At 54.0% G+C, this 26792-nt stretch overlaps 1 protein-coding gene across 1 annotated transcript in view; it reads right to left on the bottom strand.

The window, feature by feature from the left end:
- LOC140422816 (transcription cofactor vestigial-like protein 1) overlaps positions 1 to 13017 on the bottom strand; it is a 111668-nt gene extending 98651 nt beyond the window's left edge. Inside the window, exon 1 of the mRNA XM_072507721.1 lies at positions 12783 to 13017. Coding sequence (XP_072363822.1) covers positions 12783 to 12795 — 13 coding nt within the window. The 5' untranslated portion in view covers positions 12796 to 13017. The remainder of the gene's footprint in view (positions 1 to 12782) is intronic.
- Between the last annotated feature and the right edge of the window lie 13775 nt (positions 13018 to 26792).

The raw sequence follows: 26792 nt of genomic DNA on the forward strand, positions 1-26792 counted from the left end.
CGCGTTGCGGTCGGTGGAGGGGAGGGGCCCTTTGAAATCGAGACTGAGGCGTTCAAAGGGGCGGGAAGCCTTAATCAGGTGCGCTCCATCTGGCCTGAAAAAATGCGGCTTGCATGCCGCGCAGATGTGGCAGTCCCTTGTGACTGTTCGGACCTCCTCTAAAGAGTATGGGAGATTGCGGGGCTTGATAAAGTGGTAAAACCGAGTGACCCCCGGGTGGCAGAGGTCCTCGTGGAGGGTTTGGAGGCGGTCAATTTGTGCGTTGGCACATGTGCCGCGGAATAGGGCATCGGACGGCTCGTTCAGCTTTCCGGGACGATACAAAATCTCATAGTTGAAGGTGGAGAGCTCGATCCTCCACCTTAAGATCTTGTCATTTTTAATCTTGCCCCGCTGTGCATTATCGAACATGAAGGCTACCGACCGTTGGTCAGTGAGGAGAGTGAATCTCCTGCCGGCCAGGTAATGCCTCCAATGTCGCACAGCTTCCACTATGGCCTGGGCCTCCTTTTCCACTGAGGAGTGGCGGATTTCTGAGGTGTGGAGGGTTCGGGAGAAGAAGGCCACGGGTCTGCCCGCTTGGTTAAGGGTGGCCGCTAGAGCTACGTCGGAGGCGTCGCTCTCGACCTGGAAGGGGAGGGACTCGTCGATGGTGCGCATCGTGGCCTTTGCGATGTCCGCTTTGATGCGGCTGAAGGCCTGGCAAGCCTCTGTCGACAGAGGGAAGGTCGTGGTCTGTATTAGGGGGCGGGCCTTGTCTGCGTACTGGGGGACCCACTGGGCGTAGTACGAAATGAACCCCAAGCAGCGTTTCAGGGCTTTTGAGCAGTGCGGGAGGGGAAATTCCATGAGTGCGCGCATACGTTCGGGGTCGGGGCCTATTATCCCATTGCGCACTATGTAGCCCAGAATGGCTAGCCGGTCGGTGCTAAAAATGCACTTGTCCTCGTTGTACGTGAGGTTCAAGGCTTTGGCGGTCTGGAGGAATTTTTGGAGGTTGGCGTCGTGGTCCTGCTGGTCGTGGCCGCAGATGGTTACATTGTCGAGATACGGGAACGTGGCCCGTAACCCATGTTGATCAACCATTCGGTCCATCTCCCGTTGGAAGACCGAGACCCCGTTTGTGACGTCAAACCCTTAGGAAATGGTATAATCGCCCGTCTGCCTCGAAGGCTGTGTACTTGCGGTCACTTGGGCGGATGGGGAGCTGATGGTAGGCGGACTTGAGGTCCACGGTGGAGAAGACTTTATACTGGGCAATCCGATTGACCATGTCGGATATGCGGGGGAGAGGGTACGCGTCTAGTTGTGTGTACCTGTTGATGGTCTGGCTATAGTCTATGACCATCCTTTGTTTCTCCCCTGTCTTCACTACTACCACCTGTGCTCTCCAGGGACTATTGCTGGCCTGGATTATGCCCTTCTTTAGTAGCCGCTGGACTTCGGACCGAATGAAGGTCCGGTCCTGGGCGCTGTACCGTCTGCTCCTAGTGGCGACGGGTTTGCAATCCGGGGTGAGGTTCGCAAACAAGGACGGGGGTGGCACCTTGAGGGTAGCGAGGCCGCAGATAGTGAGTGGGGGTATGGGGCAGCCGAATTTAAACGTAAGGCTCTGTAGGTTACATTGGAAATCTAATCCCAGCAAGGTGGGGGCACAGAGTTGGGGAAGGACGTTAAGTTTGTAGTTTTTGAATTCCCTCCCCTGTACCGTTAGGGTAACTATGCAGAATCCCTGGATCTGTACGGAGTGGGATCCTGCAGCTAGGCAAATCTTTTGTGCGCTGGGGTAGGTAGTTAAGGAACAGCGTCTTACCGTGTCGGTGTGTATAAAACTTTCCGTGCTCCCGGAGTCGACTAGACATGGCGTCTCGTGGCCGTTAATTAGGACCGTTGTCGTCATCGTCTGGAGAGTCCGGGGCCGAGCCTGATCGAGCGTAATCGAAGCGAGCCGTGGTTGTAGTAGTGGGGTGGGGTCCGTTGTTGCCGTCCAAGATGGCGTCGGGGATGGACAAAATGGCCGCCCCCATGCGTCGTACAGGTCGGGGGTGGTCCAAGATGGCGGCGCCCTTCCTCCCCTCGTGGTGGTCGGGACCCAAAATGGCGGCGCCTGCGGGTCGCACATGGTGTGCTGGGGGGTCTGGGAGCGCTAGGACCGCGAGCGCTAGGACCGCGCGGAGCTCCTTCACTGCGAGCGCCAGGGCCGCGGGCGCTAGGACCGCGCGGAGCTCCCTCGCCGGGGACAGCGGTGGTCGGGGTCCAGGTAGGTGGCGCCGGCGGGTCAGGCGTGGGGCGCGGGACGGGGGTGAGGGTTGCGTTCGCGACGCGAAAGACCCCTTCCTCACCGTGGAGAGTGTTTGCCGGCACCCAAAGCGGGAGCGCCGGCGGCGGGTCGTACATGGACTGCGGGGAGGGGGGTTGGGGAGCGTAGGCGGCGTGCAGGGCTCCCAGTTCTCCCGGGACCGCGGTGGTCGGGAACCAGAGCGGCTGCGCCTGCGGGTCGCACATGGCGTGCTGGGGGGGTTGGGGCGCATAGACTGCCTGTAGGGCTCCCTGTTCTCCCGGGACGGCGGCGACCTCACGGGATCGGCACACCACCGCATAATGGCCCTTCTTCCCGCAGCTTTTGCAGATGGCTGCGCGGGCCGGACAGCGCTGTCGGGGGTGGTTCGCCTGGCCGCAGAAATAACAGCGGGCGCCTCCGGTGCGACTCGGCGTTTGGACTGCGCAAGCCTGTGGGGTGTCCGGGGGGGTGGGTTTGCCGCAACGGGTACGTACGGGGCCCAATGGCCTGCCGCGCGGTCGGGGCCGTAGGCGCGGGTATTACGCGCGGCCACGTCTAGGGAGGCTGCTAGGGCCCGTGCCTCTGAGAGTCCTAGCGACTCTTTTTCTAGAAGTCTTTGGCGGATTTGGGAGGATTGCATACCTGCCACAAAAGCATCGCGCATTAACATGTCCGTGTGTTCGTTTGCATTCACCGAAGGGCAGCTGCAGGCTCGTCCCAAAATCAGAAGCGCGGCGTAGAACTCGTCCATCGATTCTCCGGGACTTTGCCGTCTCGTCGCGAGCTGGTAGCGAGCGTAGATTTGGTTAACTGGGCGAACGTAGAGATTCTCAGTGCTGTGAACGCCGTCTGGAAATCGCGGGTGTCTTCAATGAGGGTGAAAATCTCCGTGCTCACCCTCGAGTGCAGGACCTGCAGTTTTTGTTCGTCTGAGACCCGGCCGGTGGCCGTTCTGAGGTAGGCCTCGAAGCAAGTCTGCCAGTGTTTGAAGGCTGCTGCCGCATTCACTGCGTGGGGGCTGATCCTCAGGCATTCCGGGATGATCCTGAGCTCCATAGTCCTTTTTAGGCACGTTTAATAAATTGTAGCGCACAAAGACTCCGTGAGACGAATAGAGTGAAGTCGATGAGGCTTTATTAAGCGTGTCTGTTCCCCCGCAGCTCGATAGTAAACTGGCCTGCGGGGGAGGACTTCGGCTTCTTATACTCCGCCTTCAGGGCGGAGCTTGAGGTCAACGGCCAACCAGGACCCGGGATCTGTCAGCCAATGACATTAGGGCTTCCAGTCCCACATGACCCCCAATACATACTACCACACACAGGTACATCTCTGAGCAGAGTGAGAGATCGCTCTGTAACTAACAGCACGGTGACACAGGTACATCTCTGAGCAGAGTGAGAGATCGCTCTGTAACTAACAGCACGGTGACACAGGTACATCTCTGAGCAGAGTGAGAGATCGCTCTGTAGTTACCAGCACGGTGACACAGGTACATCTCTGAGCAGAGTGAGTGATCGCTCTGTAGCAAACAGCACGGTGACACAGGTACATCTCTGAGCAGAGTGAGTGATCGCTCTGTAGCTAACAGCACGGTGACACAGGTACACCTCTGAGCAGAGTGAGAGATCGCTCTGTAGCTAACAGCACAGTGACACAGGTATATCTCTGAGCAGAGTGAGAGATCGCTCTGTAGCAAACAGCACAGTGACACGGGTATATCTCTGAGCAGAGTGAGTGATCGCTCTGTAGCTAACTTCACAGTGACACAGGTATATCTCTGAGCAGAGTGAGAGATCGCTCTGTAGCTAACTTCACAGTGACACAGGTATATCTCTGAGCTGAGTGAGAGATCGCTCTGTAGCAAACAGCACAGTGACACAGGTATATCTCTGAGCAGAGTGAGTGATTGCTCTGTCGCTAACTTCACAGTGACACAGGTATATCTCTGAGCAGAGTGAGAGATCGCTCTGTAGCAAACAGCACAGTGACACAGGTATATCTCTGAGCAGAGTGAGAGATCGCTCTGTAGCAAACAGCACAGTGACACAGGTACATCTCTGAGCAGAGTGAGTGATCGCTCTGTAGCTAACAGCACGGTGACACAGGTACATCTCTGAGCTGAGTGAGAGATCGCTCTGTAACTAACAGCACGGTGACACAGGTACATCTCTGAGCTGAGTGAGAGATCGCTCTGTAACTAACAGCACGGTGACACAGGTACATCTCTGAGCAGAGTGAGTGATCGCTCTGTAGCTGACAGCACGGTGACACAGGTACATCTCTGAGCAGAGTGAGAGATCGCTCTGTAGCTAACAGCACGGTGACACAGGTACATCTCTGAGCAGAGTGAGAGATCGCTCTGTAGCTAACAGTACGGTGACACAGGTACATCTCTGAGCAGAGTGAGAGATCGCTCTGTAGCTAACAGCACGGTGACACAGGTACATCTCTGAGCAGAGTGAGAGATCGCTCTGTAGCTAACAGCACGGTGACACAGGTACATCTCTGAGCAGAGTGAGAGATCGCTCTGTAGCTAACAGCACGGTGACACAGGTACATCTCTGAGCAGAGTGAGAGATCGCTCTCTAGGTAACAGCACAGTGACAGAGGAACATCTCTGAGCAGAGTGAGAGATCGCTCTGTAGCTAACAGCACGGTGACTCAGGTACATCTCTGAGCAGAGTGAGAGATCGCTCTGTACATAACAGCACGGTGACACAGGTACATCTCTGAGCAGAGTGAGTGATCGCTCTGTAGGTAACAGCACGGTGACACAGGTATATCTCTGAGCAGAGTGCGAGATCGCTCTGTAGGTAACAGCACGGTGACACAGGTATATCTCTGAGCAGAGTGCGAGATCGCTCTGTAGGTAACAGGCCAGTGTCACAGGTACATCTCTGAGCAGAGTGAGAGATCGCTCTGTAGCTAACAGCACGGTGACACGGGTACATCTCTGAGCAGAGTGAGTGATCGCTCTGTAGGTAAAAGCACAGTGACACAGATACATCTCTGTGCAGAGTGAGAGATCGCTCTGTAGCTAACAGCACGGTGACACAGGTCCATCTCTGAGCAGAGTGAGAGATCGCTCTGTAGCTAACAGCACGGTGACACAGTACATCTCTGTGCAGAGTGAGAGATCGCTCTGTAGCTAACAGCACGGTGACACAGGTCCATCTCTGAGCAGAGTGAGAGATCGCTCTGTAGCTAACAGCACGGTGACACAGTACATCTCTGTGCAGAGTGAGTGATCGCTCTGTAGGTAACAGCACAGTGACTCAGGTACATCTCTGAGCAGAGTGAGAGATCGCTCTCTAGGTAACAGCACAGTGACACAGGTACATCTCTGAGCAGAGTGAGAGATCGCTCTGTAGCTAACAGCACGGTGACACAGGTACATCTCTGAGCAGAGTGAGGGATCGCTCTGTAGGTAACAGCACGGTGACACAGGTCCATCTCTGAGCAGAGTGAGTGATCGCTCTGTAGGTAACAGCACGGTGACACAGGTACATCTCTGAGCAGAGTGAGAGATCGCTCTGTAGCTAACAGCACGGTGACACAGGTACATCTCTGAGCAGAGTGAGGGATCGCTCTGTAGGTAACAGCACGGTGACACAGGTCCATCTCTGAGCAGAGTGAGTGATCGCTCTGTAGGTAACAGCACGGTGACACAGGTACATCTCTGAGCAGAGTGAGAGATCGCTCTGTAGCTAACAGCACGGTGACACAGGGACATCTCTGAGCACAGTGAGAGATCGCTCTGTAGCTCACAGCTTGGTGACACGGGTACATCTCTGAGCAGAGTGAGTGATCGCTCTGTAGCTAACAGCACGGTGACGCAGGTACATCTCTGAGCAGAGTGAGAGATCGCTCTGTAGCTAACAGCACGGTGACACAGGTACATCTCTGAGCAGAGTGAGTGATCGCTCTGCAGCTAACAGCACAGTGACACAGGTATATCTCTGAGCAGAGTGCGAGATCGCTCTGTAGGTAATAGGACGGTGACACAGGTACATCTCAGAGCAGTGAGTGATCGCTCTGTAGCTAACCGCACGGTGACACAGGTACATCTCTGAGCACAGTGAGAGATCGCTCTGTAGCTAAAAGCACAGTGACACAGTACATCTCTGTGCAGAGTGAGGGATCGCTCTGTAGGTAACAGCACGGTGACACAGGGACATCTCTGAGCAGAGTGAGAGATCGCTCTGTAGCTAACAGCACGGTGACACAGGTACATCTCTGAGCAGATTGAGAGATCGCTCTGTAGGTAACAGCACGGTGACGCAGGTACATCTCTGTGCAGAGTGAGAGATCGCTCAGTAGCTAACAGCACGGTGACACAGTACATCTCTGTGCAGAGTGAGAGATCGCTCTGTAGCTAACAGCACGGTGACACATGTACATCTCTGAGCAGAGTGAGAGATCGCTCTGTAGGTAACAGCACGGTGACACAGGTACATCTCTGAGCAGTGAGTGATCGCTCTGTAACTAACAGCACGGTGACACAGGTACATCTCTGAGCAGAGTGAGAGATCGCTCTGTAGGTAACAGCACGGTGACGCAGGTATATCTCTGAGCAGATTGAATGATCGCTCTGTAGGTAACTGCACGGTGACACAGGTACATCTCTGAGCAGAGTGAGTGATCGCTCTGTAGTTAACAGCACGGTGACACAGGGACATCTCTGAGCAGAGTGAGAGATCGCTCTGTAGCTAACAGCACGGTGACACAGGTACATCTCTGAGCAGAGTGAGAGATCGCTCTGTAGCTAACAGCACGGTGACACAGGGACATCTCTGAGCAGAGTGAGAGATCGCTCTGTAGCTAACAGCACGGTGACACAGGGACATCTCTGAGCAGAGTGAGAGATCGCTCTGTAGCTAACAGCACGGTGACACAGGGACATCTCTGAGCAGAGTGAGAGATCGCTCTGTAGCTAACAGCACGGTGACACAGGGACATCTCTGAGCAGAGTGAGAGATCGCTCTGTAGCTAACAGCACGGTGACACAGGTACATCTCTGAGTTGAGTGAGAGATCGCTCTGTAGCTAACAGCACGGTGACACAGGTACATCTCTGAGCAGAGTGAGAGATCGCTCTGTAGCTAACATCACGGTGACACAGGTACATCTCTGAGCAGAGTGAGAGATCGCTCTGAAGCTTACAGCACGGTGACACAGGTACATCTCTGAGCAGAGTGAGAGATCGCTCTGTAGCTAAAAGCACGGTGACACAGATACATCTCTGAGCAGAATGAGACATCGCTCTGTTGCTAACAGCACGGTGACACAGGTAGATCTCTGAGCAGTGAGTGATCGCTCTGTTGCTAACAGCAAGGTGACACAGGTACATCTCTGAGCAGTGAGTGATCGCTCTGTAGCTAACAGCACGGTGACACAGGTACATCTCTGAGCACAGTGAGAGATCGCTCTGTAGCTAGATTCACAGTGACACAGGTACATCTCTGAGCAGAGTGAGAGATCGCTCTGTAGCTAACAGCACGGTGACACAGTACATCTCTGAGCAGAGTGAGAGATCGCTCTGTAGGTAACAGCACGGTGACACAGGTACATCTCTGAGCAGAGTGAGAGATCGTTCTGTAGCTAACAGCACGGTGACACAGGTACATCTCTGAGCAGAGTGAGAGATCGCTCTGTAGCTAACAGCACAGTGACACAGGTACATCTCTGAGCAGAGTGCGAGATCGCTCTGTAGGTAACAGGACGGTGACACAGGTACATCTCTGAGCAGTGAGTGATCGCTCTGTAGCTAACAGCACGGTGACACAGGTACATCTCTGAGCAGAGTGAGTGATCGCTCTGTAACTAACAGCACAGTGTCACAGGTACATCTCTGAGCAGAGTGAGAGATCGCTCTGTAGCTAACAGCACGGTGACACAGGTACATCTCTGAGCAGAGTGAGTGATCGCTCTGTAGCTAACAGCACGGTGACACAGGTACATCTCTGAGCAGAGTGCGAGATCGCTCTGTAGGTAACAGGACGGTGACACAGGTACATCTGTGAGCAGTGAGTTATCGCTCTGTAGCTAACAGCACGGTGACACAGGTACATCTCTGAGCACAGTGAGAGATCGCTCTGTAGCTAAAAGCACAGTGACACAGTACATCTCTGTGCAGAGTGAGAGATCGCTCTGTAGGTAACAGCACAGTGACTCAGGTACATCTCTGAGCAGTGAGTGATCGCTCTGTAGCTAACAGCACAGTGACACAGGTACATCTCTGAGCACAGTGAGAGATCGCTCTGTAGCTAAAAGCACAGTGACAGAGGTACATCTCTGTGCAGAGTGAGAAATCGCTCTGTAGCTAACAGCACGGTGACACAGTACATCTCTGTGCAGAGTGAGAGATCGCTCTGTAGCTAACAGCATGGTGACACAGGTACATCTCTGAGCAGAGTGAGAGATCGCTCTGTAGCTAACATGATGGTGACACAGGTACATCTCTGAGCAGATTGAGAGATCGCTCTGTAGCTAACAGCACGGTTACGCAGGTATATCTCTGAGCAGATTGAATGATCGCTCTGTAGGTAACAGCACGGTGACACAGGCACATCTCTGAGCAGAGTGAAAGATCGCTCTGTAACTAACAGCACAGTATCACAGGCACATCTCTGAGCAGAGTGAGAGATCGCTCTGTAACTAACAGCACAGTGTCACAGGTACATCTCTGAGCAGAGTGAGTGATCGCTCTGTAGGTAACAGCACGGTGACACAGGTACATCTCTGAGCAGAGTGAGAGATCGCTCTGTAACTAACAGCACGGTGACACAGGTACATCTCTGAGCAGAGTGAGTGATCGCTCTGTAGCTAACAGCACGGTGACACAGGTACATCTCTGAGCAGAGTGAAAGATCGCTCTGTAGCTAACAGCACAGTGACACAGGTACATCTCTGAGCAGAGTGAGAGATCGCTCTGTAGCTAACAGCACGGTGACACAGCTACATCTCTGAGCAGAGTGAGTGATCGCTCTGTAGGTAACAGCACGGTGACACAGGTACATCTCTGAGCAGAGTGAGAGATCGCTCTGTAGCTAACAGCACGGTGACACAGGTACATCTCTGAGCAGAGTGAGAGATCGCTCTGTAGCTAACAGCACGGTGACACAGGTACATCTCTGAGCAGAGCGAGAGATCGCTCTGTAGTTAACAGCACGGTGAGACAGGTACATCTCTGAGCAGAGTGAGAGATCGCTCTGTAGCTAACAGCACGGTGAGACAGGTACATCTCTGAGCAGATGCAGGTAGGGCAGTAGATGTTGTCTATATGGACTTCAGTAAGGCCTTTGACAAGGTCCATCATGGTAGACTAGTACAAAAGGTGAAGTCACACGGGATCAGGGGTGAACTGGCAAGGTAGATACAGAACTGGCTAGGCCATAGAAGGCAGAGGGTAGCAATGGAGGGATGCTTTTCTAATTGGAGGGCTGTGACCAGTGGTGTTCCACAGGGATCAGTGCTGGGACCTTTGCTCTTTGTAGTATATATAAATGATTTGGAGGAAAATGTAACTGGTCTGATTAGTAAGTTTGCAGACGACACAAAGGTTGGTGGAATTGCGGATAGCGATGAGGACTGTCTGAGGATACAGCAGGATTTAGATTGTCTGGAGACTTGGGCGGAGAGATGGCAGATGGAGTTTAACCTGGACAAATGTGAGGTAATGCATTTTGGAAGGGCTAATGCAGGTAGGGAATATACAGTGAATGGTAGAACCCTCAAGAGTATTGAAAGTCAAAGAGATCTAGGAGTACAGGTCCACAGATCACTGAAAGGGGCTACACAGGTGGAGAAGGTAGTCAAGAAGGCATACGGCATGCTTGCCTTCATTGGCCGGGGCATTGAGTATAAGAATTGGCAAGTCATGTTGCAGCTGTATAGAACCTTAGTTAGGCCACACTTGGAGTATAGTGTTCAATTCTGGTCGCCACACTACCAGAAGGATGTGGAGGCTTTAGAGAGGGTGCAGAAGAGATTTACCAGAATGTTGCCTGGTATGGAGGGCATAAGCTATGAGGAGCGATTGAATAAACTCGGTTTGTTCTCACTGGAACGAAGGAGGTTGAGGGGCGACCTGATAGAGGTATACAAAATTATGAGGGGCATAGACAGAGTGGATAGTCAGAGGCTTTTCCCCAGGGTAGAGGGGTCAATTACTAGGGGGCATAGGTTTAAGGTGAGAGGGGCAAGGTTTAGAGTAGATGTACGAGGCAAGTTTTTTACGCAGAGGGTAGTGGGTGTCTGGAACTCACTACCGGAGGAGGTAGTGGAGGCAGGGACGATAGGGACATTTAAGGGGCATCTTGACAAATATATGAATAGGATGGGAATAGAAGGATACGGACCCAGGAAGTGTAGAAGATTGTAGTTTAGTCGGGCAGTATGGTCGGCACGGGCTTGGAGGGCCGAAGGGCCTGTTCCTGTGCTGTACATTTCTTTGTTCTTTGTTCTTTGTTCTTTGTTCAGAGTGAGTGATCGCTCTGTAGTTAACAGCACGGTGAGACAGGTACATCTCTGAGCAGAGTGAGAGATCGCTCTGTAGCTAACAGCACGGTGACACAGGTACATATCTGAGCAGAGTGAGAGATCGCTCTGTAGCTAACAGCACGGTGACACAGGTACATCTCTGAGCAGAGTGAGTGATCGCTCTGTAGTTAACAGCACGGTGAGACAGGTACATCTCTGAGCAGAGTGAGAGATCGCTCTGTAGCTAACAGCACGGTGACACAGGTACATATCTGAGCAGAGTGAGAGATCGCTCTGTAGCTAACAGCACGGTGACACAGGTACATCTCTGAGCAGAGTGAGTGATCGCTCTGTAGTTAACAGCACGGTGAGACAGGTACATCTCTGAGCAGAGTGAGAGATCGCTCTGTAGCTAACAGCACGGTGACACAGGTACATCTCTGAGCAGAGTGAGAGGTCGCTCTGTGGCTAACAGCACGGTGACACAGGTTCATCTCTGAGCAGAGTGAGAGATCGCTCTGTAGGTAACAGCACGGTGACACAGGTACATCTCTGAGCAGATTGAGAGATCGCTCTGTTGCTAACAGCACGGTGACACAGGTACATCTCTGAGCAGAGTGAGAGATCGCTCTGTAGCTAACAGCACGGTGACACAGGTACATCTCTGAGCAGAGTGAGAGGTCGCTCTGTGGCTAACAGCACGGTGACACAGGTTCATCTCTGAGCAGAGTGAGAGATCGCTCTGTAGGTAACAGCACGGTGACAAAGGTACATCTCTGAGCAGATTGAGAGATCGCTCTGTTGCTAACAGCACGGTGACACAGGTACATCTCTGAGCAGAGTGAGTGATCGCTCTGTAGGTAACAGCACGGTGACACAGGTACATCTCTGAGCAGAGTGAGTGATCGCTCTGTAGGTAACAGCACGGTGACACAGGTACATCTCTGAGCAGAGTTAGTGATCGCTCTGTAGGTAACAGCACGGGGACACAGGTACATCTCTGAGCAAAGTGAGTGATCGCTCTGTAGCTAACAGCACGGTGACACAGGTACATTTCTGAGCAGAGTGAGAGATCGCTCTGTAGGTAACAGCACGGGGACACAGGTACATCTCTGAGCAAAGTGAGTGATCGCTCTGTAGCTAACAGCACGGTGACACAGGTACATCTCTGAGCAGAGTGAGTGATCGCTCTGTAGCTAACAGCACGGTGACACAGGTACATCTCTGAGCAGAGTGAGTGATCGCTCTGTAGCTTACAGCACGATGACACAGGTACATCTCTGAGCAGAGTGAGAGATCGCTCTGTAGCTAACAGCACGGTGACACAGGTACATCTCTGAGCAGAGTGAGTGATCGCTCTGTAGCTAACAGCACGGTGACACAGGTATAACTCTGAGCAGAGTGAGAGATCGCTCTGTAGCTAACAGCACGGTGACACAGGTACATCTCTGAGCAGAGTGAGAGATCGCTCTGTAGCTAACAGCACGGTGACACAGGTACATCTCTGAGCAGAGTGAGAGATCGCTCTGTAGCTAACAGCACGGTGACACAGGTACATCTCTGAGCAGAGTGAGAGATCGCTCTGTAGCTAACAGCACAGTGACACAGGTACATCTCTGAGCAGAGTGAGAGATCGCTCTGTAGGTAACAGCACGGTGACACAGGTAGATCTCTGAGCAGTGAGTGATCGCTCTGTAGCTAACAGCACGGTGACTCAGGTACATCTCTGAGCAGAGTGAGAGATCGCTCTGTAACTAACAGCACTGTGACACAGGTACATCTCTGAGCAGAGTGAGAGATCGCTCTGTAGCTAACAGCATGGTGACACAGTTACATCTCTGAGCAGAGTGAGAGTTCGCTCTGTAGCTAACAGCACGGTGACACAGGTACATCTCTGAGCAGAGTGAGAGATCGCTCAGTAGCTAACAGCACGGTGACACAGCTACATCTCTGAGCAGTGAGTGATCGCTCTATAGCTAACAGGAATGGGAGATGTTTTGTGTTCTGCTTCACTTCCTTACCTGAGTCCTCCATGAGTCTGTGGTGCTGACAATCGTGGGTGCTGAAGTTGCTGAATTCTCACTGACAGCGAAAGGCTACAGCGATGAATTGCGGTCCTTTCAATCCCATTGCTGTAAAACAGCAGCCTTGCTGCAGCGGATTGGAGTGAAGAATCTCAAGCTGATTGAGATGACAGGGTTGTTAATGTCACCCTCCCTGACACAGAGGCAGCGAGCAGTCAGCTTGGGCTCTTGTTTCAGCGAAACCAGAGGAATGTTCACCAACTTGTTAGCCAAGCCTAGGAATGAGGAAAATGCCAATCTTACTCTGAGCGAGTTGCATTGTCGGTGGTAGATTTGTTCTCGTGGTTTACACTTCGTGGTTATTTTAAAAGTGATTGTGTGGGGGTGAGTGTGAGGGTGTGTATGTGAGGGTGTGTGTTTGTGTGAGTGTGTGTGTGTGTGAGGGTGTGTGCGTGGGTGGGTGTGAGGGTGTGTGTCACAAACACACACCCTCACACACACCCTCACATACACACTCTCACACACACCCTCACACACACCCTCACACACACTCACACACACACCCTCACACACACCCTCACACACACCCTCACATACACACTCTCACACACACCCTCACACACACCCTCACACACACTCTCACACACACCCTCACACACACCCTCACACACACTCTCACACACACCCTCACACACACCCTCACACACACCCTCACACGCACCCTCACACACACTCTCACACACACCCTCACACACACCCTCACACACATCCTCACACACACTCACACAAACACACTCACACACATCCTCACACACACTCTCACACACATCCTCACACACACTCTCACACACACCCTCACACACACCCTCACACACACCCTCACACACACTCTCACACACACCCTCACACACACCCTCACACACATCCTCACACACACTCACACAAACACACTCTCACACATCCTCACACACACTCTCACACACATCCTCACACACACCCTCACACACATCCTCACACACACCCTCACACACACACTCTCACACACACCCTCACACACACCCTCACACACATCCTCACACTCACCCTCACACACAGAGACCCTCACACACACCCTCACACACACCCTCACACACACCCTCACACACACTCTCACACACATCCTCACACACACCCTCACACACACCCACACACACACACCCTCACACACACCCACACACACATCCTCACACTCACCCTCACACACACACTCTCACACACACACACCCTCACACACACACACTCACACTCACCCTCACACACACCCTCACACACACACACTCACACTCATCCTCACCCTCACACACACCCTCACACACACACACCCTCACACATACACTCAAGCACACCATCACACTCAACCTTACACACACACACCCTCACACGCACACACACACACCCTCCCAAACACCCTCACGCATACCCTCACACACACACTCACACACACTCACCCTCACGCACACCCGCACACATACACCCTCACACACACACACACACACTCGCACACATACACCCTCACACACACACACTCGCACACACCCTCACACTCACCCTCATACACACACTCACACACGCCCACACAAACCCTCACACGTACCCTCACACTCACCCTCACACCACCCTCACACACACACACCCTCACACACACCCACAAACACACCCTCACACACACACACACCTCACACACACACACCCTCACCCTCACCCTCACACACACACACCCTCACACACATACTCAAACACACCCTCACACACACATACTCACACACACCTTGGCACACACACACCATCGCACACACCCTGCCTCACACACCCACTCTCCGTCACACACTTGCTCACACACTCCCTCACACACACACACATCCTCACACACAGCCTCACACACACCCTCACACACACCCTCACATACACACTCACACAAACACACCCTCACACACACGCACACACACACCCTCACACACACACACACCCTCACACTCACCCTCACACACCCTCACCCTCACACACACACACCCTCACACACATACTCACACACACCCTCACACACACCCTCACACACACCCTCACACACACACCCTCACACACACCCTCACACACACACCCTCACACACACACCCTCACACACACACACACTCACACAAACACACCCTCACACACACGCACACACACACCCTCACACACACACACCCTCACACTCACCCTCACACACACTCACCCTCACACACACTCACACACACCCTCACATACACCCTCACACACACACACACCCTACCACCCACCCACACACACACCCTCACACTCACCCTAACACACACACACTCACACACACACACACACTCACCCCCACCCTCACACACACCCTCACACACACACACCCTCACACACACTCCCTCACACTGACCCTCACACACACCCTCACACACACACACCCTCACACTCCTCACAAACACACTCTCACACACACCCACACACACACCCTCACACTCAACCTCACACACATCTTCACACTCACCCTCACACACACACCCTCACACACACACACACACACCCTCACACTCAACCTCACACACACACACCCTCACACAAACACACAGACACCCTAACACACACACACACACCCTCACACACACACACTCACACTCACCCTCACCCTCACACACACCCTCACACACACACACCCTCACACATACACTCACGCACACCCTCACACTCACCCTCACACACCCTCACCCTCACCCTCACACACACACACCCTCACACACATACTCACACACACCCTCACACACACATCCTCACACACACCCTCACACACACCCTCACACACACCCTCACATACACACTCACACAAACACACCCTCACACAAACGCACACACACACCCTCACACACACACACCCTCACACTCACCCTCACACACACGCACCCTCACACACACTCACACACACCCTCACATACACCCTCACACACACACACACCCTGCCACCCACCCACACACACACCCTCACACTCACCCTAACACACACACACTCACACACACACACACACACACACTCACCCCCACCCTCACACACACCCTCACACACACCCTCACACACACACACCCTCACACAAACACACAGACACCCTAACACACACACACACACCCTCACACACACACACTCACACTCACCCTCACCCTCACACACACCCTCACACACACACACCCTCACACATACACTCACGCACACCCTCACACTCAACCTTACTGACACACACACCCTCACACGCACACACACACACCCTCACAAACGCCCTCACGCATACCCTCACACACACTCTCACACGCACACACACACACACTCACCCTTACGCACACCCGCACGCACACACCCTCACACACACTTGCACACACCCTCACACGTACCCTTACACTCACACACCCTCACACTCACCCTCACACACACACTCACCCACCCCCACACAAACCCTCACACAAACCCTCACACTCACCCTCACACCCCCCTCACACACACACCCTCACACACACCCACAAACACACCCTCACACACACACACACACCCTCACACACACACACCCTCACACACACACACCCTCACACACACATACTCACACACACCTTGGCACACACACTCCATCACACACACCCTGCCTCACACACAAACACTCCCTTACACACACCCTCATACACCCACTCTGCCTCACACACACACTCACACACTCCCTCACACACACACATCCTCACACACACCCTCACACACACCCTCACACACACCCTCACATACACACACACAAACACACCCTCACACACACCCACACACACACCCACACACACACCCTCACACACACACACCCTCACACTCACCTCACACACACGCACCCTCACACACACTCACACACACGCACCCTCACACACACTCTCACAGACACACACACCCTGACGCACACCCACACACACACCCTCACACTCACCCTCACACACACACACCCTCACACACACACACATACACCCTAACACACACTCACACTCACCCTCACACACACCCTCACACACACTCCCTCACACTGCCCTCACACACACCCTCACACTCCTCACACACACACACTCTCACACACACCCACACACACACTCTCACACTCACCCACACACACATCTTCACACTCACCCTCACACACACACACGCACTCACACACACACACCCTCACACACACACACTCACACACACACTCATGCATACCCTCACACTCAACCTTACACACACACACCCTCACACACACACACACCCTCACACACATACACACCCTCACACGCACGCACACACACCCTCACAAACATCCTCACACATACCCTCACAGACACACTCACACTCACACACACCCACACTCTCCCTCCCACACACCCGCACACACACACACCCTCACACACACACACTCACACACACCCTCACACACACCCTCACACACACACCCTCACACTCACCCTCACACGCACCCTTACTCACACTCACCCTCACACACACCCTCACACACACCCCCACACACACCCTCACACACACCCTCACACACACCCTCACACACACACTCTCACACACACACCCTCACACACACACACCCTCACACTCACCCTCACACACACACACACCCTCACATTCACCCTCACACACACACACCCTCACACACATACTCACACACACCCTCACACACCCTCACATACACTCTCACACACACATACTCACACACACCTTCGCATTTGCCTGGATTGAACTCTATCTGCCATTTCTCTGCCCAACTCTCCAATCTATCTATATTTTGCTGTATTCTCTGACAGTCCTCCTCGCTATCTGCAACTCCACCAATCTTAGTATCATCTGCAAACCTGCTAATCAGACCACCTATACCTTCGTCCAGATCATTTATGTATATCACAAACAACAGTGGTCCGAGCACGGATCCCTGTGGAACACCACTAGTCACCTTTCTCCATTTTGAGACACTCCCTTCCACCACTACTCTCTGTCTCCTGTTGCCCAGCCAGTTCTTTATCCATCTAGCTAATACACCCTGAACCCCATACGACTTCACTTTTTCCATCAACCTGCCATGGGAAACTTTATCAAATGCCTTACTGAAGTCCATGTATATGACATCTACAGCCCTTCCCTCATAAATTAACTTTGTCACTTCCTCAAAGAATTCTATTAGGTTTGTAAGACATGACCATCCCTGCACAAAACCATGCTGCCTGTCACTGATAAGTCTATTTTCTTCCAAATGTGAATAGATTCTATCCCTCAGTATCTTCTCCAACAAATTGCCTACCACTGACGTCAAGCTCACAGGTCTATAATTCCCTGGATTATCCCTGCTACCCTTCTTAAACAAAGAGAAAACATTAGCAATTCTCCAGTCCTCCGGGACCTCACCCGTGCTCAAGGATGCTGCAAAGATATCTGTTAAGGCCCCAGTTATTTCGTCCCTCGCTTCCCTCATCTAACCTGGGATAGATCCCATCCGGACCTGGGGACTTGTCCACCTTAATGTTTTAGAATACCCAAAACTTCCCCCTTCCTTATGCCGACTTGACCTAGAGTATTTAAACATCCATCCCTAGCCTCAACATCCATCATGTCCCTCTCCTCGGTGAATATCGATGCAAAGTACTCATTAAGAATCTCACCCATTTCCTCTGACTCCATGCATAAATTCCCTCTTTTGTCTTTGAGTGGGCCAATCCTTTCTCTAGTTACCCTCTTGCTCCCTATATACGAATAGAAGGCTTTGGGATTTTCCTTAACCCTGTTAGCCAAAGATAATTCATGACCCCTTTTAGCCCTCTTTATTGCGCGTTTGAGATTTGTCCTACTTTCCCGATATTCCTCCAAAGCTTCATCAGTTTTAAGTCGCCTAGATCTTATGTATGCTTCCTTTTTCATCTTAGTTAGTCTCACAATTCCACCCGTCATCCATGGTTCCCTAATCTTGCCATTTCTATCCCTCATTTTCACAGGGACATATCTGTCCTGCACTCTAATCAAACTTTCCTTAAAAGACTCCCACATTTCAAATGTGGATTCACCCTTAAACAGCTGCTCCCAATCCACATTCCCTAGCTCCTGCCGAATTTTGTTATACTTGGCCTTTCCCCAATTTAGCACTCTTCCTTTCGGACTGATGCACGATCAATTGCACAAAGACTAAAGTTGGGAACAACTGTGGCTTTATTACAGTCAGATGCGAGGCCTCCTGCTGCAGCTGGCGAAATGGCAGGGCACTGGAGGTCATGCATATTTATACAGTTCTCCATGGGCGGAGCCAGCCGGCAGGAGCTACCGGCGAACCTGTAGTGCAGGTCCTACCTTACATCTCCTATTACAGTGGTTCACCACATTCACCCCCTGTTAAAAATGAGTCCGGCGGGGGTGACGTGAAACTATATACAATTAGTGCAATTATGTACAGTGGTAGTGAAAGAAAAGTCCATGTTGACGGTCTGGAATCCGTCAAAGGTTCAGCCGGCCCGGTGCTTTGGTGCTTCGTTGGGAGCTGCGTAACGGTGGCAGCGAAGTCGGTACTGGCGGTGGTGGAGGTCGCATCGATGGTGGTGGTGGCGGTGCTGATGCTGGCCAGTCATCCGCGAACTCCGGGAGCGTGCAGAAGTCCTCTTCGTCCTCTTGTGCGGAAAAGGGGAGGGGGGTGTGCTCTGGTGGGGTCAATATTGGCGGCGCGGTGGGAAGTGGGGGGGGGGCACATCGGTGGGGGGGGGTGTGTTGGGGTGGAACCTGACGGTGCCAGGTCCCTGAGTGAGACAGTATCTTGGCGGCCGTCGGGGAACCCAACTTAGGCATATTGAGGGTTGGCGTGGAGCAGGTGAACCCTGTCCACCAAGGGGTCCGCCTTGTGGAGTCGGACGTGCCTACGGAGAAGGACCGGTCCTGGAGCTGCGAGCCAAGTCGGGAGCGACATCCCGGATGTGGACTTCCCGGGGAAGATAAAAACACGTTCATGGGGTGTGTTATTAGTGGCGGTGCACAATAGTGACCGGATGGAGTGTAGAGCGTCAGGGAGGGCCTCCTGCCAGCGAGAGGCTGGGAGGTTCCTGAACCGTAGGGCCAGCTGGACGGCCCTCCAAACCGTCCCATTCTCCCGTTCTCCTTGCCCGTTTCCCCGGGGGTTGTAGCTGGTTGTCCTGCTGGAGGCCATACCCCTGCTGAGCAGGAACTGACGCAGCTCATCGCTCATGAATGAGGACCCCCTGTCACTGTGGATGTAGGCGGGGAAACCGAACAGAGCGAAGATGGTGCTGAGGGCCTTGATGATGGTGGCAGACGTCATATCGGGGCATGGGATGGCGAAGGGGAATCTGGAGTACTCATCGACCAAACTGGGAATATACGTGTTTCGGTCGGTGGAGGAGAGGGGCCCCTTGAAATCCAAGCTGAGGCGTTCAAAGGGGCGGGAATCCTTCACCAGGCGCACACGGTCCGGCCGGTAGAAGTGTGGCTTGCACTCCGCACAGACCTGGCAGTCCCTGGTGACTGTCCTTACTTCCTCGACGGAGTAGGGCAGATTGCGAGCTTTGACCAGATGGTACAATCGAGCGACCCCCGGGTGACAAAGGCTGTCGTGTAGGGCCCGGAGTTGGTCAACTTGTGCGCTGGCACATGTACCTCGGGAGAGGGCGTCTGGGGGCTCGTTGAGTTTGCCGGGGCGATACAAATTATAGGTGGAGAGCTCGATTCTCCACCGCAAGATTTTATCATTTTTGATCTTGCCCCGCTGTGTGTTATTGAACATGAAGGCTACCGACCGTTGGTCCGTAAGGAGAGTGAATCTCTTACCGGCCAGGTAATGCCTCCAATGCCGCACAGCTTCAACGATAGCTTGGGCCTCCTTCTCGACAGATGAGTGTCGAATTTCAGAGGCATGAAGGGTGCGGGAAAAGAATGCCACGGGTCCGCCTGCCTGGTTTAGAGTGGCAGCAAGGGCGACGTCTGAAGCATCGCTTTCTACTTGGAAGCGCAGTGACTCGTCCACTGCGCGCATCCCGGCCTTGGCGATGTCTGCTCTGATGCGGGCGAAAGCGTGTTGTGCCTCGGCTGCAAGGGGGAATTGGGTGGACTGAATGAGTGGGCGGGCCTTGTCCGCATAGTTTGGGACCCACTGAGCGTAGTAGGAAAAGAACCCCAGGCAGCGTTTGAGGGCCTTGGGGCAGTGAGGGGGGGGGGAAGTTCCATGAGGGGGCGCATGCGGTCGGGGTCGGGCCCGAGAAGTCCGTTTTGGACTATATAGCCGCAAATGGCTAACCGGGTCGTGCTGAACACACACTTCTCTTTGTTGTAGGTCAAGTTGAGAAGAATGGCAGTGCGGAGGAATTTATCGAGGTTGGCATCGTGGTCCTGCTGGTCATGGCCGCAGATGGTGACACTATCTAAGTACGGAAAGGTGGCCCGCAAACCGTACTGGTCGACCATTCGGTCCATCTCTCTTTGGAAGACCGAGACCCCATTTGTGACGCCGAAATGGACCCTAAGGAAGTGGTAGAGGCGACTGTCCGCCTCGAAGGCCGTGTATGGCCGGTCCGACTTCCGGATGGGGAGCTGGTGGTTGGCGGATTTCAGGTCAATTGTTGAGAAGACCCGGTACTGCGCAATCTGATTGACCATATCAGATATGCGTGGGAGGGGGTACGCGTCTGATGTAGTATGTATTAGGGGTCATGTGGGACTGGAAGCCCTAATGTCATTGGCTGACAGATCCCGGGTCCTGGTAGGCCGTTGACCTCTAGCTCCGCCCTGAAGGCGGAGTATAAGAAGCCGGAGTCCTCCCCCGCAGGCCATTCTACTATCGAGCTGCGGGGGAACAGACACGCTTCATAAAGCCTCATCGACTTCACTCTATTCGTCTCACGGAGTCTTTGTGCGCTACAATTTATTAAGCGTGTCTAAAAAGGACTATGGAGCTCAGGATCATCCCGGAATGCCTGAGGATCAGCCCCCACGCAGTGAACGCGGCAGCAGCCTTCAAGCACTGGCAGACTTGTTTCGAGGCCTACCTCAGAACGGCCACCAGCTGGGTCACAGAAGACCAAAAACTACAGGTCCTGCACTCGAGGGTGAGCACGGAGATTTTCTCCCTCATTGAAGAAGCGGAGGATTTCCAGACGGCGTTCGCAGCACTGAAAAGTCTCTATGTCCGCCCAGTTAACCAAATCTACGCTCGCTACCAGCTCGCGACGAGACGGCAAGGTCCCGGAGAATCGATGGACGAATTCTACGCCGCGCTGCTGATTTTGGGATGAGCCTGCAGCTGCCCGTCGGTGAACGCAAATGAACACACGGACATGTTAATGCGCGATGCATTTGTGGCAGGTATGAATTCCTCCCAAATCCGCCAAAGACTTCTAGAAAGAGAGTCGCTAGGACTCTCAGAGGCCCGGGCCCTAGCAGCCTCCCTAGATGTGGCCGCGCGTAATACCCGCGCCTACGGCCCCGACTGCGCAGCAGCCCATTGGGCCCCGTACGTACCCGTCGCGACAAACCCACCCCCCCCCCCCACGGACACCCCACAGGCTTGCGCGGTCCAAACGCCAAGTCGCACCGGGGGTGCCCGCTGCTATTTCTGCGGCCAGGCGAAACACCCCCGGCAGCGCTGCCCGCCCCGCGCAGCAATCTGCAAGAGCTGCGGGGAAAAGGGCCATTTCGCGGTTGTGTGCCGGTCCCGCGAGGTCGCCGCGGTCCCGGGAGAACTGGGAGCCCTGCACGCCGCTTACGCTCCCCAACCCCCCCAGCGCCCCATGTACGACCCGCAGGCGCAGCCGCTCTGGGTCCCGGCCACCGCGGTCCCGGGAGAACAGGGAGCCCTGCACGCCGCTTACGCTCCCCAACCCCCCTCCCCCCCCCCCGTCCCCACGTATGACCCGCCGGCGCTTCCACTTTGGGTCCCGACCACCGCTCTCCCCGGAGAAGAGGGAGTTCTGCGCGTCTCTAACGCCCCCCAAACCCCCCCCCCGCGCCCTACGTCTGACCCGCCGGCGCTACCATTTTGGGTCCCGGCCACCACGAGGGGAGGAGGGGCGCCGCCATCTTGGACCGCCCCAGACCTGTACGACGCGTGGGGGCGGCCATTTTGTTCATCCCCGACGCCATCTTGGACGGCAACAACGGACCCCACTCCACTACTACAACCACGTCTCGCTTCAATTACGCTCGATCAATCTCGGCCCCGGACACTCCAGACGACGACGACAACGGTGCTAATAAACGGCCACGTGACACCATGCCTAGTCGACTCCGGGAGCACGGAGAGCTTTATCCACCCCGACACGGTAAGACGCTGTTCCTTGACCACCTATCCCAGCGCACAAAAGATTTCCCTAGCTGCAGGATCCCACTCCGTACAGATCCAAGGTTCCTGCATAGTTACCCTAACGGTGCAGGGGAGGGAGTTCAAAAACTCCAAACTACACGTCCTTCCCCAACTCTGTGCCCCCACTTTACTGGGATTAGATTTCCAATGTAATCTACAGAGCCTTACGTTCAAATTTGGCGGCCCCATACCCCCACTCACTATCTGCGGCCTCGCTACCCTCAAGGTGCAACCCCCGTCCTTGTTTGCGAACCTCACCCCGGATTGTAAACCCGTCGCCACTAGGAGCAGACGGTACAGCGCCCAGGACCGGACCTTCATTCGGTCCGAAGTCCAGCGGCTACTAAAGGAAGTCATAATCCAGGCCAGCAATAGTCCCTGGAGAGCACAGGTGGTAGTAGTGAAGACAGGGGAGAAACAAAGGATGGTCATAGACTATAGCCAGACCATCAACAGGTACACACAACTAGACGCGTACCCTCTCCCCCGCATATCCGACATGGTCAATCGGATTGCCCAATATAAAGTCTTCTCCACCGTGGACCTCAAGTCCGCCTATCATCAGCTCCCCATCCGCCGAAGTGACCGCAAGCACACAGCCTTCGAGGCAGACGGGCGATTATACCATTTCTTAATGGTCCCATTTGGCGTCACAAACGGGGTCTCGGTCTTCCAACGGGAGATGGACCGAATGGTTGATCAACATGGGTTGCGGGCCACGTTCCCGTATCTCGACAATGTAACCATCTGCGGCCACGACCAGCAGGACCACGACGCCAACCTCCAAAAATTCCTCCAGACCGCCAAAGCCTAGAACCTCACGTACAACGAGGACAAGTGCGTTTTTAGCACCAACCGGCTCGCCATTCTGGGCTACGTAGTGCGCAATGGGATAATAGGCCCCGACCCCGAACGTATGCACGCCCTCATGGAATTATCCCTCCCGCACTGCTCAAAAGCCCTGAAACGCTGCCTGGGGTTCTTTTCATACTACGCCCAGTGGGTCCCCCAGTACGCAGGCAAGGCCCGCCCCCTAATACAGACCACGACCTTCCCTCTGTCGACAGAGGCTTGCCAGGCCTTCAGCCGCATCAAAGCGGATATCGCAAAGGCCACGATGCGCGCCATCGACGAGTCCCTCCCCTTCCAGGTCGAGAGCGACGCCTCTGACGTAGCTCTAGCGGCCACCCTTAACCAAGCGGGCAGACCCGTGGCCTTTTTCTCCCGGACCCTCCACGCCTCAGAAATCCGCCACTCCTCAGTGGAAAAGGAAGCCCAAGCCATAGTGGAAGCTGTGCGACATTGGAGGCATTACCTGGCCGGCAGGAGATTCACTCTCCTCACCGACCAACTTTCATGTTCGATAATGCACAGCGGGGCAAAATCAAAAACGACAAGATCTTAAGGTGGAGGATCGAGCTCTTCAACTTCAACTATGAGATTTTGTATCGTCCCGGAAAGCTGAACGAGCCATCCGATGCCCTATCCCGCGGCACATGTGCCAACGCACAAATTAACCGCCTCCAAACCCTCCACGAGGACCTCTGCCACCCGGGGGTCACTCGGTTTTTCCACTTTATCAAGTCCCGCACTCTCCCATACTCTTTAGAGGAGGTCTGTACAGTCACAAGGAACTGCCACATCTGCGCAGAATGCAAACCGCATTTTTTCAGGCCGGATGGTGCGCACCTGATTAAGGCTTCCCGCCCCTTTGAACGCCTCAGCCTCGATTTCAAAGGGCCCCTCCCCTCCACCGACCGCAACACATACTTTCTTAATGTGGTGGACGAATACTCCTGCTTCCCATTCGCCATTCCCTGCTCTGACATGACCGCGGCCACAGTCATTAAAGCCCTGAACGCCATCATCACACTGTTCGGTTGCCCCGCATACGTCCACAGCGACAGGGGGTCCTCTTTCATGAGTGACGAGCTGCGCCAGTTCCTGCTCAGCAAGGGCATAGCCTCAAGCAGGACGACCAGCTACAACCCCCGGGTGAACGGGCAAGTAGAGAGGAAGAATGGCACGGTCTGGAAGACCGTCCTACTGGCCCTACGGTCCAGGGACCTCCCAGTTTCACGGTGGCAGGAGGTCCTCCCGGACGTTCTCCACTCCATCCGGTCGCTATTATGTACGAGCACTAATCAAACGCCTCACGAGCGTCTCCTTGTCTTCCCTAGGAAGTCCTCCTCTGGAACGTCGCTGCCGACCTGGCTGGCGGCCCCAGGACCCATCCTGCTCCGAAAGCATGTGCGGGCGCACAAGGCGGACCCGTTGGTCGAAAGGGTTCACCTCCTCCACGCGAACCCGCAGTACGCTTACGTGGAGTACCCCGACGGCCGACAGGACACAGTCTCCCTGCGGGACCTGGCGCCCGCCGGCAACACACACACCCCCCCGACACCATTCACCCAACCCCCCCCTTCCTGCCACCGCCGCACCCCGCGACCGCCCCCTTCCCAGGAGGATCGCTCCCCCTCCCCTCAGCACCGACCAAGAATAAAGCCCAAGCTGAAACCGTAAGGCTCCCGGAGACGACAACACCGGTGCAAGCACCACCACCACCACCGGGGCCGAGGCGATCGACACGGACGACCAGACCGCCCGACCGACTCGTGGCGTCGATCTAAATCAAAATATGGACTTTTCACAAGAACATTTTGCTTTTCTCCCGATACCTTCTGTAAATAGTTGAAACAGGACAAAATTGTACATACTGTATTGCCATGTGAATGTTTTCCTCCCAGGACCAGCCCTGTAAACCCTTACCACCATACGAAGCATCACCCCGCCGGGTTCATTTTTGACAAGGGGTGAATGTGGTAGTATGTATTAGGGGTCATGTGGGACTGGAAGCCCTAATGTCATTGGCTGACAGATCCCGGGTCCTGGTAGGTCGTTGACCTCTAGCTCCGCCCTGAAGGCGGAGTATAAGAAGCCGGAGTCCTCCCCCGCAGGCCATTCTACTATCGAGCTGCGGGGGAGCAGACACGCTTAATAAAGCCTCATCGACTTCACTCTATTCGTCTCACGGAGTCTTTGTGCGCTACAGCGTCGAGCTGCAGCAGGAGGCCACTCATCTGACTGTAATAAATTGATGCTCGATCAATTGCACAAAGACTAAAGTTGGGAACAACTGTGGCTTTATTACAGTCAGATGCGAGGCCTCCTGCTGCAGCTGGCGAAATGGCAGGGCACTGGAGGTCACGCATATTTATACAGTTCTCCGTGGGCGGAGCCAGCCGGCAGGAGCTACCGGTGAACCTGTAGTGCAGGTCCTACCTTACATCTCCTATTACAGTGGTTCACCACAAGGACCACTCTCGTCTTTGTCCATGAGTATTCTAAAACTTACGGAATTGTGATCGCTATCCCCAAAGTAATCACCGACTGAAACTTCAACCACCTGGCCGGGATCATTCCCCAATACCAGGTCCAATATGGCCCCTTCCCGAGTTGGACTATTTACATACTGCTCTAAAAAACTCTCCTGGATGCTCCTTACAAATTCTGCTCCATCTACACCTCCAACACTACATGAGTCCCATTCAATGTTGGGGAAGTTAAAATCTCCCATCACGACCACCCTATTGCTCCTACATTTTTCTAT

This window comes from Scyliorhinus torazame, chromosome 5 (assembly GCF_047496885.1).
Source record: "Scyliorhinus torazame isolate Kashiwa2021f chromosome 5, sScyTor2.1, whole genome shotgun sequence".
In the NCBI taxonomy this organism is placed as follows: Eukaryota; Metazoa; Chordata; class Chondrichthyes; order Carcharhiniformes; family Scyliorhinidae; genus Scyliorhinus; species Scyliorhinus torazame.